The following is a 12,727-nucleotide window of genomic DNA, read 5'->3' on the forward strand; positions in this document are numbered from 1 at the left end:
ATTGGTCGTGCATCAAATTTCCGCACAGCAATAGTCTTTTGGTGCATGTTCAAAGTTGTCGGCAAATAAATGTCTATAATAAATATAAGTAAATAAAAGTCAATCAGTTTCATATCAGTTTATAGATTCTATAGATCATAGGGTAAAGTAAAATAGAAAGACGTCCCTTTTATGTAATGGATTCTTCATACGGAAGTACCAACTGAGATCGAAAGGCTCGTGTTTGCGCAATCGACGCTGACAAGCCACAAAGGACCGGGTGCTGCTGACTGTGAGGGACGATCTTCAGAGTTTGAAGAGACTGTTGTTGTGATTTCGTGTACGAACGGAGACTTGTGACAGGAAAGACGAAAATGGTAAGTAATACCAAGGAGGTTAACATTATCTCCTTCGTGGTATTTCGTGCATGCTGGTCATCATATATATGTTGTAGCAAGGAGGTTAAAGAATCACAGGCCTCTCTTTCTTTAACCTCCTTGGTTGTAGCGGTATCAGGACAACTCGGCACCTGGGACGACTCGGCACCTAGCCAAGTGGGAAAACTTGGCACCAAGAATATGACATAAAATTGTGAAGGTTTGTGAGAAATGCAAGATGTTTAACTGCAAAACATTTCTCTCACTGTAATAACTTGTAAGTCATACAGTCTGCACAATTTTACGGACATTTTGAGGCTCTGAACGTCACTTAAAGGTACGTTAACTTTGAACGGCCGAGACTCTGTCTATATCAGATCGGTCATCTCAACGTGTTTTTAAAACCTACAAACAGATGTAATTTATGACCAACAAAATATATTGAACTGCTTATTACATCTATTTTCATTTGTACTAACTTGCAAACACGGTGATATAGAAGAGAAGTAGAGTGACATCGTGAAAGAACGCCGATATAACAACTAAAAAATGGCGTCGCCGGCGCGGCCCGCAACATGTTTTGGGGATCTTGTATCCTAAAAAATTGTATCCAAAACGTTACCTCGTGGGGTGAGATTGATTTGTACATTCTTATGTCACTTCTTATGCTGCCGGAATGATAGGATTATCATTCTTCGAGTGCAAAATATAAAAGTTATGTGCCGAGTAAGTATGGGGCCGACTAGGGCCGAGTTGTCTCAGGTGCCGAGTCGTCTCGAAACCGTTGTAGCGTATGCCGAGCCAGTAACGTAAGAGTAAGAGGCTAGAGGTAACGGAACGGGTATGCAAAGCTTTTAAAGGATAGGATCATGGCAAACTAGTCTAGATTTTTCACTTGATGACTTTGCAATTTACAACATTTAGAACTCAGTATTAAAGCACTGAGCCAGTATGTACGGCGTTGTTGTTTAATTACGTAGTAATTTGGAGATTTTTGCCAGGGGGTATAGCCGATGATGTCATGTGAGCTGTTTCCTGTCACCCTCTTTTCATTTACCCAATGAGATGGCACCTCACGGACAACACCCATCAGATGTTTCCCGTAACCCTTTTTTTTAGCCCAATCACAAAGCAGACCTCTGACAACTCCCAGTCCCCCAGGGAGGTTTTGTCGAACGAAATTAGATTATGGGTCGCCTGGCAGCTTTCCATGGTACTGAACACAACTTCCAGTGTTCAACTTCATGTCATGTGTTCTTTCGTATTCTAGCCATCTTTTACAAACATATGTTGCATAATTCACCAGAAGTGGAAAAAAAGATGGCTGTATTAATTGATGCATAACGGCACTGAACTTTAATCCAACACATTCCAGCAAATTCCAAACTGCCCCATGAATAAACAAGCGGGCTTTAGCGCATTCTGGAAACTGTTTAGTGCATTGTTTACTATGTTTCCCCGGCCATTGCTACACATGCATTGGTCTGCCACTTTCTGTTGTGTCGCGAGAAAATAACATTTCAAAGACAGTGTAACTGATAGCAAGTCCTTTGGGATTCTATTCCCAGTGGAACTTTAATCCAACACAATAATATAACAAGGCTGTTTATCTATGGATTTCATCTTTACAACGACAAATTTGTATTAATCGGCAGGCACTTACTCAAGGTTAAATTGGCAAATCGGCATGTCGGTAAACTGCTGATAGCCGCGATCAAAACACGGCCCCAAAATGCATCAACCAGCGGCAAATCCGTTCTGCTGTTCTACTACACAGTTATGACGTTCTATGAAACTTTTCATCCGTTGTTTGGTTAGCAAATGGTGGCAAAATACGTTGTTTGTGAATGGCTCCCAAAAAATATACCCGCAAAACACAGTACAAACTCCCTACAGCACGTCCCCCATGTGGGGCTGTTGGTATCGCCAGTGAGATCCGTCCTACTGGCCTTTGGATGTGATCACTTTCAAAAATAGGGGTGAAGGGGCGTGCTGAAATATGATTCAAAATGGCGCGTGTTCGGATTTCGGATTTCCACTGAATTTGTGTAACAAAGCCTGGCCCTGTACTTTAAAGAGGGACACTTCAAGGCATGTTGGTTGTGTTGGATGGACAGTTTATTAATATTTCGCTATATTTACTGTGATGATTAATGTGTAATGTGAGGACGAAGAGTAGGGTTGCTTGAAATTACAATCGCTGCCCTCCTCCCACGGCTTGATTAACAGCATGAAAACATACCAGAAGATTAATAAACTTGTCGCTGCAACATGCGATCTTTTTGAGCTCAAACTTACAAGGTTTTAAGTCGTATACCTTACTGGTTTTGTAAAGCACTCAAAAGAATTTGCATACCGGAGCCAGTTTTTGACTGACAGATGGGTTCTGAAAAGTGTTGGATTAAAGTTGCGTTGGATTAAGGTTCAGTGCCGTTAATCTATTGGAAAATAACGCTCCCTTCTGGATCACATAAAATTTATGCAAATATTGAAATAGCAAAATTTTATAATGCATCAGTTATAAAGGTCAACTACATTTGGCAAATACATGGATATAAGGTCAGAAGTTTTTGCAGAGTAATGAAAGAAATCCTGATAGCCATTTGCATCAGAGAATTATCATGTGTCGCATGGACCCAAAAATGTCAAACAAAACTTCAGACTAGTACTAGTAGTGGAGTCATGGGAACCAGGTCACTTAAAATTTTAGAATTGATTGGCATTCTGTTCTTTCATAATCCTAGATTCATACTCACATCATCAGCTTTGGTGTATTCCTGGGTGTATGTTCTACAGATTTCACTCACAAAATGTAGTGGCCTCATGTAGGAAACTGACTGTCATAAAAGTCATAAAATTGCATTTGGGGCACACCCTAATTATCCTGTCCTTGATGTGTAGCATACTCACAAGTTAGTTAATTATCTGTGGTTTCCTGTCTGAGAGCTGACTTGTGCATTACATGCTGATTACTTTTAAATACACAGGTGTTTAACTTTAAGAGCAAAGTACATCTTGTTGAGCAAACATGCTGTTTCAGTGTAGGTCAGAAGTGAAATGATCGTGCTGGTCACTTATTTTTACCAATGTGTAATAAGCATCTTTGCAGTTTTAACAGGCCATTTTTTTTCTTTTTCTTTGAAAATTGTACTGCGTACACCGTATTATATCATTGAGGGATGTCTATATCATAGTGATTGTAATTGTACGTATCATTCTACTGGCACTAGTGAGGGTCTGAATGGGGTAATACTTCCAAAGGTGTCGGAGGGCCGGCAATGAGTAACAGTAGATTTCGTAATAAGGCTGTCAGTCCTTAAGAGTAAATGCATTCTGATGTGCATTACGCATCCTGATCTGTATTACGCAAGATGTTTTGGTAAAACTAGGCTGTACTGCAAGTACTGGACCCTTATTAAGTATCTAAAAACACACTTTCTTCCTTCCAGCCTGGACATATGAATCGCACCAAAGCCAGCAAGAAGATCCCTCTGGCCTTATTTGGGCTGGGGAGGGCTGGCAACATCCACGCGGGGAACATCGAAAAGAACCCCCACTGTCGGCTGAAGTACCTGGTAGATGAGGATGTGGAGAGGTGCCATCGCTTTGTAGAGGAGTTCATGTCTGAGGCTGTAGTGGTGAAGGCATCAGAGGCAGATGTTGTGTACAATGACCCTGAGTAAGTAATTATGCTGTCACTGGCATAATATAGTACTGTATCAATTGTTTTATGTTCCATGTTATGTTTTCCCTTTGTCAGCAGCACTAGCCCTTTGCAATTAATAGTCATCGGCTCAGCCCGAACTAGGAAATAGGTAGTTTTCTGTTACCCAATCATATTTTCCCTGTCATGTGTAAACATGTGCGAACATGTGCGATCACGTCGACCGATTATGATGATGATATTTTCCTCAGAATTCACATTGCCTACAGCCTTGGCACATAATTTAAAAAAAAAACTTTTCCGTGTCCGCCACGGTAATTTATTCTATGTCAACTGCACAAAGAGCAAAAGAACACAAAAGTATCATATACTAGTACATCGCCTTGTAGTAATTTTCTAGCGTTATCCTTCCATCTTAGCCAAGAAACATATATGGAATTCTTGGCAATTGTCAGCAAAGTAATACTGCATTTGTTACATTCCAACAATACATTTATGATTGCACATAGGTGTTTACAGTTTTTATTGTCTCTGTGACCTATAGGGTACAGGGGATTGTGGTGACATCACCGACCTTCACCCACCCTGACATTTGCCTGAAGGCCTTGAAAGCTGGTAGGTACTGTGAGCTCTTTGTGTTGCATTGACTGTGCATTCAAGTGTAACATTTGTTGAGTTTGGATGTAACGCTTGTTTACCTTTATGTACGGGGTAACCTTTATCCATCGTTTTGAAAAACAGGGTATTTATGAATATCAAGTGGTTTTGATCTGCAATATTTTGAAAATATTGCAGTTTGAAACCACCGTCTGTTCGTTGACTTGATATCCCTGAATACCCTGTTTTTCAAAACAACCGATAAATGTTACCCTGCGGATAAAGGTGAACTAGCATTAATTTACAGAGTCTTTGAGGTGAATGGTATTTTTGTAAAGAAAAAGGTTATCTTTTTGAATATACTAAATAATGTATTTACCTGGAACAGTGAGTTAAGACTTTTCTTCATTCTTACAGGAAAAGATGCCCTGTGTGAGAAGCCAGTTGCTGCAGACATGAAGACAACTGCACTTGTCTATGATGAGGCTGAGAAACAGGGCAGGATCCTCTTGTGTGCCTTCAACAGGTGAGAAAGGTCACGTCCTACTGTCTGATATGAGAAAGCTCCAATCCTAGTGTCTGATATGAGAAAGCTCCAATCCTAGTGTCTGATATGAGAAAGCTCCAATCCTAGTGTCTGATATGAGAAAGCTCCAATCCTTGTGTCTGATATGAGAAAGCTCCAATCCTTGTGTCTGATATGAGAAAGCTCCAATCCTAGTGTCTGATATGAGAAAGCTCCAATCCTAGTGTCTGATATGAGAAAGCTCCAATCCTTGTGTCTGATATGAGAAAGCTCCAATCCTTGTGTCTGATATGAGAAAGCTCCAATCCTAGTGTCTGATTGACATGTCTTGGGACTGTAGCAGCGTCTGACGTCAATGGGAAACTGCATACATTTTGTAAGATGTTGTTTGCAGCACAAACTTTCATTGGTCCAAACATAAACTCTCTTCTGAAAACAATTAAACCAACTATGAATGCAGGTGCGCATTCCCGGATGTAATATGAATCCATGCCGCTCTTTCATTCATGATGACAATTTGTAATTCAGAACAAATAAAAAGCTTTGATTTTCAGATCCACTTCACGAGGAGGTTAAAGAAACGTATCCGAAGCGAAGCATTCATGATGACAAATTCATCCGTTTTCGCTTGCCAAACAGGTAAAACCATTTGATTTTTTGCATCATGAACCCCAAATCCTGACAGATGACATTGTGGTCATGGGATAGGATACAGAATGTACCTTTACTTCAAAGTACAGTTTCTTGTTTGTTGTTTTTCTGCAGGAGATTTGACCCAGCACTGCTGAATCTTGAGGAGCGGGTGAAGAAGGGAGAGGTTGGTCAGATCCATCGCTTCAAGACGTCCAGCAGGGACTCTCCCTTACCTTCCATTGAATACCTGCGCATCTCAGGTAACATCAGGATGAGTTTTTGGAGTGGTACCTATATGTGTAAGGTGAAAATTACTGGTTGGGTAGAGAGGATACTAATGTTAACAGTTAGAAGGTATGTTGGTATTGTGCTAAGCAGGTAAGTGGGATTATGTAACGAGTCATCATTCATTTGTGGTCAGCTGTTTACCAGCTTTGCAACAGTTTGCTTTGTGTTAATTTCATATAATTTTTTTGTACAATTGATGGTTTTGTTATAGAGACTCCAATATTGCAAGGTATCCATACACTTAGAAATTACGACAACATCAGTGGAAAACACAGCTGGAAATATTTCTTTATGACTTCAAGACTGGCTTCAATCATCTTTGCACCGTGATCTTTATGTATATCTGTATTACTAGTATCACGCAAACATTTTACACACAGAAAGTGAAATAGTTTATTCTCTGTTGCCATATTGCAATGAGTTTGTTTTAGCCAATTGGCCAAATCTAGCGTCATTCCTGCAAATCTTCTATCTTACGATTGAGGTATGCAAATACATGCATTGCAATTGGAACTGCAGTAAAGTTGTAATAAACAGACGTGTGGGGATTACTGTATATTTTGACGTATCCATATCTTCACAGTTTCGGTGGTTTTTGATTACCAGGTAGCATAGAATAGTTGTGTACGAATCAAACCACTTTTACTGCAGAACTTTTCACACTTCTCCAGGTCTCAAAGATCCCTCATGACATTGACAATGTATCGGATATGTGGACGGAACATTCATGACTCAAGTTTTTCTAAACATTCCTGTCTCTTCATGTCTCTGACAGGTGTCAATCATAGGTGATTCAACCATCTTGAAGACTTCAAGATCCTTCCAATGGTGTGCATCTGAACTTTGCTGTCATTATTACCATAACAATTTACTTCACAGCTTCGATGCATACTGTCACAAGGTAAATATTACAGGTATATGTATGGCTGTCTTAAGGTGGTATCTCACTGCTCTTGGGGCACCAGTGCGGCACTGCAGAGTTCGTAGGTGACTCAGTGAATTTCAAAGATAAAGAACAAATTTCCTTACGTTTTGTGTATTTTGTTGTCTTTTAGGCCACACCGATTTAATTTCTTGGTTCACGGATTCGCTCGCTCCTATTTTTTGGGAAAAAAAATAAAAATAAAAATTACCACTCAGCAAATTTTCACCATTAATGAAACCATTCACCAACTTTCTGGTGTAGCAAATTGGCCTTTATATTATAAGCTCCTTAAAGTGTGGGTACAGGTGCTGTTACTGTACAAAAATAGTGTTTTTGTACTTTTTTCAAGCTGAAAACTTTTTTTCTTTATGTTTTGGATTAGCCGTTACCTTTACCCCAACCATTTTACAATTTTTATTTTTATTTCGCCCTCTCGCTCCATATTTTTTATGAAAAAATCCGTGAACCAAGAAATTAAATTGGTGTGGCCTTAAGTCACACTTTTATGTTTGACACAATATCTAAATAATTATAAAAAATCGGCAAAAATAACAAACAGTGCCATAGTGAACAAACCCTGCAGTGCTGCACCAGTGAGACACCCTCTTTACACATTTCCAAGTTCATTGTTGGCAGATCAGTTTTGCATATGCAGTCAAGTGTGTTTTATGTGACACATTTTAGAACTTTTTGAACTATTGCTGGACTTCTTTGCGACATCAAGAATCAAATCTGTATAAAGGCACATGATATTATTCAGTGAATATGAAGTAGAAAGTTTCTGCTTAAAAAATCGAAGCAAACATTTACCCAATGTGGATAACAAAAAATCTAGTTCTTCAAAACTAAGGTACATGTACAAATGTACCTGTAACCCAGAATACCTCTGAGGTATACATGTATGTGCCTTTTTTACTGTCGATTCAATTCCCTTGTGTTTTGTACAATCAAATATTACTTTCAACTTCAGCTTGTGAGGACTTTCTTGGACTAAAATATCATGCATTGTAAGTACATGTATGTTCTATCAGTTCTCTTACTAGCACAAAAGAAGCAAAAGGACATTTTCAAATGACAGTACCCACAAAATATGCTAGCATCATTTAAAAATCATGGGGCTAACCAGAAAGTGTTTGAAGGTCCACATGAAATTCACCATTGTATCACCATCTGTTATATTTTGCTCAAGCTAACCTATCTTTCATGATCTTGAAGCCACCTGGTTTGCCCCCAAACTTTTCAAATGGTGAAGCTTTTTGAACGCGTGCATGTCATATGTTCCGTTTCCACGTCAAAGAGAACAGGTGTCTTACCAAAGAGTTCAGCTACCTTTCAGGTTGTGTGGTTGCTGTGAAGAAAGAAAAAATGCAATTTGCCCATCTTTTGGAGAGTTAATGTGTTGTGCTGTTTCCCCCTCCTCAGGTGGAATATTCCATGACTGTGCTGTACATGACATTGATGAATGCCTCTGGATCATGAAAGAACTGCCAACACAGGTAACCATGGTTACATACCTTCAGGCCAAATGTATGTTTTAAGATACTGCATGTTTTTTTTGCTTTTTCGAAGGTTAAGGCATATTAAAACTTTTTAAAGATGCCACTAAATTCCACCCAAATTTCCCACATGTTTACAGACAAAAAAAAGCTACCTTCCTCCTATCATCATAGAACCCACACATTATAGAAAAGGTGGGGTTCTTCATATTCCACTAGCCTGAGTACCATCCTCCTTAGTGACCGCTGGCTCACTACTTTCTGTGGTTAGCAAGCGAAAGTATTGAGCCAGCGGTCACTACGGAGGATGGTACTCAGGCTAGTCTTCCACTGTCTCAGTAAAGGAAGTTGAACCAAAAAACTTGCAGATTAGAGTTAGCTTTTAGACTAGAGTAGACATGTTACCTGCAATTAGCCCTTGGGCATGAATTTACAATAAATTTAACTATATTATTCTGATTGATATACATTTGTATGTCAAAACTTTATGTTTGAGTAATTGTATTGCAGACTAAGTTTCTTAGCCACCTTGGTTGTCTTCCTACTTTTTTTTTCCGTTCCACTTGAGGTTGGGCTTGGGAGTCCATGTTGGTCATTTTTGCTTGTGATTTCAAGCTTGCAGGAAATACAATTTCATTTTCGTGTCATGAAGTTCAGATTTTGGGACTAAAAAGATGGCAACATTTTGTTCAAAAAACATTTTTTGGACAAATGGTGACATTTTGTTTGTCACAGCAAGCAAATTTCCATCTTTGTATGGAAAGAAGGGTTCTTGAGGACTGCACATGACTCTCATCACAATCTCACTCTACCTGACTATAACTTCCCCAGGTGCACACGATGGCTCACTGCTTCACCCCTGCTATTGCTGAGCTGGATGATGTAGACACAGTGTCCATCACCATGAAGTTTCCAAGTGGAGCCATCGCAAGCCTGGACCTGAGCCGCCTGTCTACATATGGCTATGACCAAAGAACTGAGGTATAGACCTGTGGGCCAATTTTATGTGGATTTTAATGTTAGAAATGTCAATCTGTCCCAATGCTTACTAGTTATTTGTCATCCCTTTTGTTTATAGTCTGTGTGACACTAACTATGCTGTCCAGGGCTGTAACTGGCCCCTCTATCGCTGGCCAGTTGTTGGGCGGGCTGCTATAAGGAAGATTTAATCAGGCTATTTTGTTTATGGCATAGATGGAATAGATGCTGTGTTTTGCAGGTGCATACCCATGCCAGAAAATTTATGATTTTTCTAGTTATAGGAAATATGTTGCAATTGCACACGCATAAATGCTTTAAAATGTCTTCAATGATTTTTCTCACCAATATGACACTTTCCAACCCTGACTGGAAAAGTATTGAGTACATTGTATTGTAAAGTCTTCAATAAAATTCCCCCAAAATCTTGAACTTTTTATTCTTAAATCTAGCTATTCCTCTACCCTAATGCTGTTGTGATTTCCAGGTGTATGGCTCCAAAGGTATGCTGCTGAATCACAACACGACCCCCACCGGCCTGCACCATTCCAACGGTAGCGGGGAGACCGCACAGCCCATCCACCATTCCTTCCCGCAGAGATACGCCGCCAGCTACCGGGGGGAACTCGTTCACTTCCTCAACCTCATTCAAGGTGAACACAACTTTTAAATCCTCTGCATGATTGGTACATTATGAAATTAGACACATGAAGTGTTGCACTTGGAATTGTATCAAAGTTACAGTTTGTGGAAGGAAGCTCTAACTTACTTTTAACGACGGTGTTGCGTATTATTGTTTTGAATTTTAAATTGTAATAAGTTGTATACTTCGCATTTGCTTATCCTATAATCATTTTTGTGTAAAATAATATATAAAAAGACTGTCAAGCAGTGCAATTCAGCCCTTTGGGCTGCAAGACCGCTTTTAATTTGTCATTCTTGTTGAAATGAATGAATAAACCAATCTACTACTTTAAAGAGGAAGATATTCACAACTGCACTAAGTGCTGTGCTCCGATTCAAAGCTTTAATTGCCACCAGTTGCCTTCCATACTGGAAGCAGTATTGCATACTCATAAAGTGAAATATAATAGCTTACAGGTAGAAATGAAGTTTCCATATGTTACAAGCAGATATTTTACATAGAGTAACCATTTGAATTTTTTACTAGCTATGACTTTATATCTATTCTAGATTCACACTAAATACTAAGAATAAAATAGTTACATATACGTGATTTAAGTATATGTAATATTGTTATCTTATAAATGATAAACAAAAGACGAATTGATAAATCAGTGGTGTTCAGGGCGATACCTTGTGGTGTAATCACTGACTTCCTGGCTTGTAGCAATTTTTCTTGTGGGAAAACCTAAAAAAAGTGCACACCTGGACTTTGACCTGATACACCAACTTCAAAGTTGAAATGTCAAAAAAGTCCATCCTTTATTGCAAGAAATATGGTAAGCTAGGAATTTCTGCAGGTTTATCATCTCAATGTTGTCTCTATTTGTATCCCCTACAGGGTTGGAGGAGCCTCGTATCGTGAAGAAAGACACATTGCTGAGCAGCCACATTGCGGAGGCCTGTGAGGAATCCCACAGGACGGGGCAGGCCGTTTCCCTGTCGTACGATCACCTCCTGACATCTCCACCTGCTCACGAGAAGGGTGGTACAACTGACGTGGGGTCTGTACCCATGGAACAGGACGCCAACGCTGTTGCTACTGCATAAATGAGTAGTTTCTTTCTAATCTACGAGCAGATCCTACAATGGCATAAGATAGTACTAAACTGGCCAAGAAGTGTACATTTGCCATGTAGCTAAACACACTCCTAGGCCAGCTTCACTCCTCTGTCAGCTTTTGATACTATCTTATGCTACCGTAGAATCTGCTTGAAGATTAGTTTCTTTCGCCTCTGTGAGGCTTTTTTTGTTGAGGAGAACTTCGTTTGTGTTGTTAATGACTAAATGGTTATACATATGAATTGATCAAATTGACCACTGTCTACTAAACAAAACGTATGAAATAGCTTTCAACATTCTGTAGGATTTTGGGTGTGATGCGGAAACGTATTGACATTTTCACTGTTGCAATGTCTATAGATCTATATATTTGATATATCTATGAAATCATATCATAGGAATTACCTTGCAGTTGATCCAAGAGTACTTATAATATTTACCAGCAAAATTGCATATTATAATTTTCAGAATAGGATAGTTAGATGACAGGCTAGCAGTGTGCTCAGTTAGACAGCAAGTTGCTGTGCTGTCCATTTTTCCAGGAAGAGCTAGCTTGAAAACTGCTATGTACTTAACATCTGGCAGCTCTTGTATTATGTGGACACCGCAGCTTCTGATCTCATCTACAGGTCATGAGTGCAAAGTTTAATTCTGTGGTAATGTCTTACCAAAACAAATTGCTACTACCTCTTCAATATGGACCACTTATGATTTAGTACTTACAGTTGCTCATTGATGCATCTGCAGACTCGGAATTTTGAATGATCAGTGAATTTTGAATACATTTTTATAGCTTTTAACTAATATAATTTTTTTTTTGTAATCAGTGTCTTTGAAAAGATCACTATGCTGATGTGTAGGGGTTTGTGGAAATATTCCTTTCTGATCAGAAGTGAAACATACATGTATCAGGATGTTTGTGTAGTTAAGAACTCACTTGTGTGCTTGAATATTTGTGCTGTGCTGACATGCTATTGATTGAAATGACATGGATGCAATATACCTGTCTGTCAGTGAGTTTAAGCTATGTAGTTATGTAATGGATAGCGAAGCTCTTAGTACACAACCAAAGAGCTGTTTCTGTAATCTTCCTCAGGGCAATACTGATTGGTTTTACTTTGCACTGCATCAAAATATTGGTAAGGCATTAAGTACACATATTTCACAATGGCTGTTGCTGCTGCGTGCCTGCAAAACTAGCGTGTTCCACTAAAGGTTTATAACAACTATATAAATACAGTTGCAAATACAGACGATACGTCTTATAATCTGCTAATCTAACTACATGTAATACAAAATAAATTATAGACTGGAAATATGTTGGTATATAAATATATATATAGAGAGAGAGTGAGATAAATCTATGCGTATAATGCTTGTTAATGATCGCAGGAATCTTAGTCCTAGGTCACTGAGCATTGATGTACTTTGCAGATCTATCTTTAAAGAATAAACAAGTATTGCAAATGTTCTTTGGTGTCGACTAATCACTAACGGTGCTGAGACATCTACATCTGA

The 12,727-nt window shown here is 39.0% G+C and overlaps 1 protein-coding gene across 1 annotated transcript; it reads left to right on the forward strand.

Moving 5' to 3' along the window:
• The first annotated feature begins 247 nt into the window (after positions 1-247).
• Positions 248-12,680, forward strand: LOC118417417 (uncharacterized oxidoreductase YrbE-like). Its single transcript, XM_035822976.1, has 9 exons — positions 248-356; positions 3,806-4,035; positions 4,565-4,635; positions 5,035-5,143; positions 5,909-6,036; positions 8,412-8,485; positions 9,317-9,466; positions 9,951-10,116; positions 10,989-12,680. The coding sequence occupies exons 1-9, from the start codon at positions 354-356 to the stop codon at positions 11,195-11,197; spliced, it is 1,140 nt and encodes a 379-aa protein (XP_035678869.1). The 5' UTR covers positions 248-353; the 3' UTR covers positions 11,198-12,680.
• The last annotated feature ends 47 nt before the right edge of the window (positions 12,681-12,727 follow it).

This window comes from Branchiostoma floridae, chromosome 6, assembly GCF_000003815.2.
Source record: "Branchiostoma floridae strain S238N-H82 chromosome 6, Bfl_VNyyK, whole genome shotgun sequence".
Lineage (NCBI taxonomy): Eukaryota > Metazoa > Chordata > Leptocardii > Amphioxiformes > Branchiostomatidae > Branchiostoma > Branchiostoma floridae.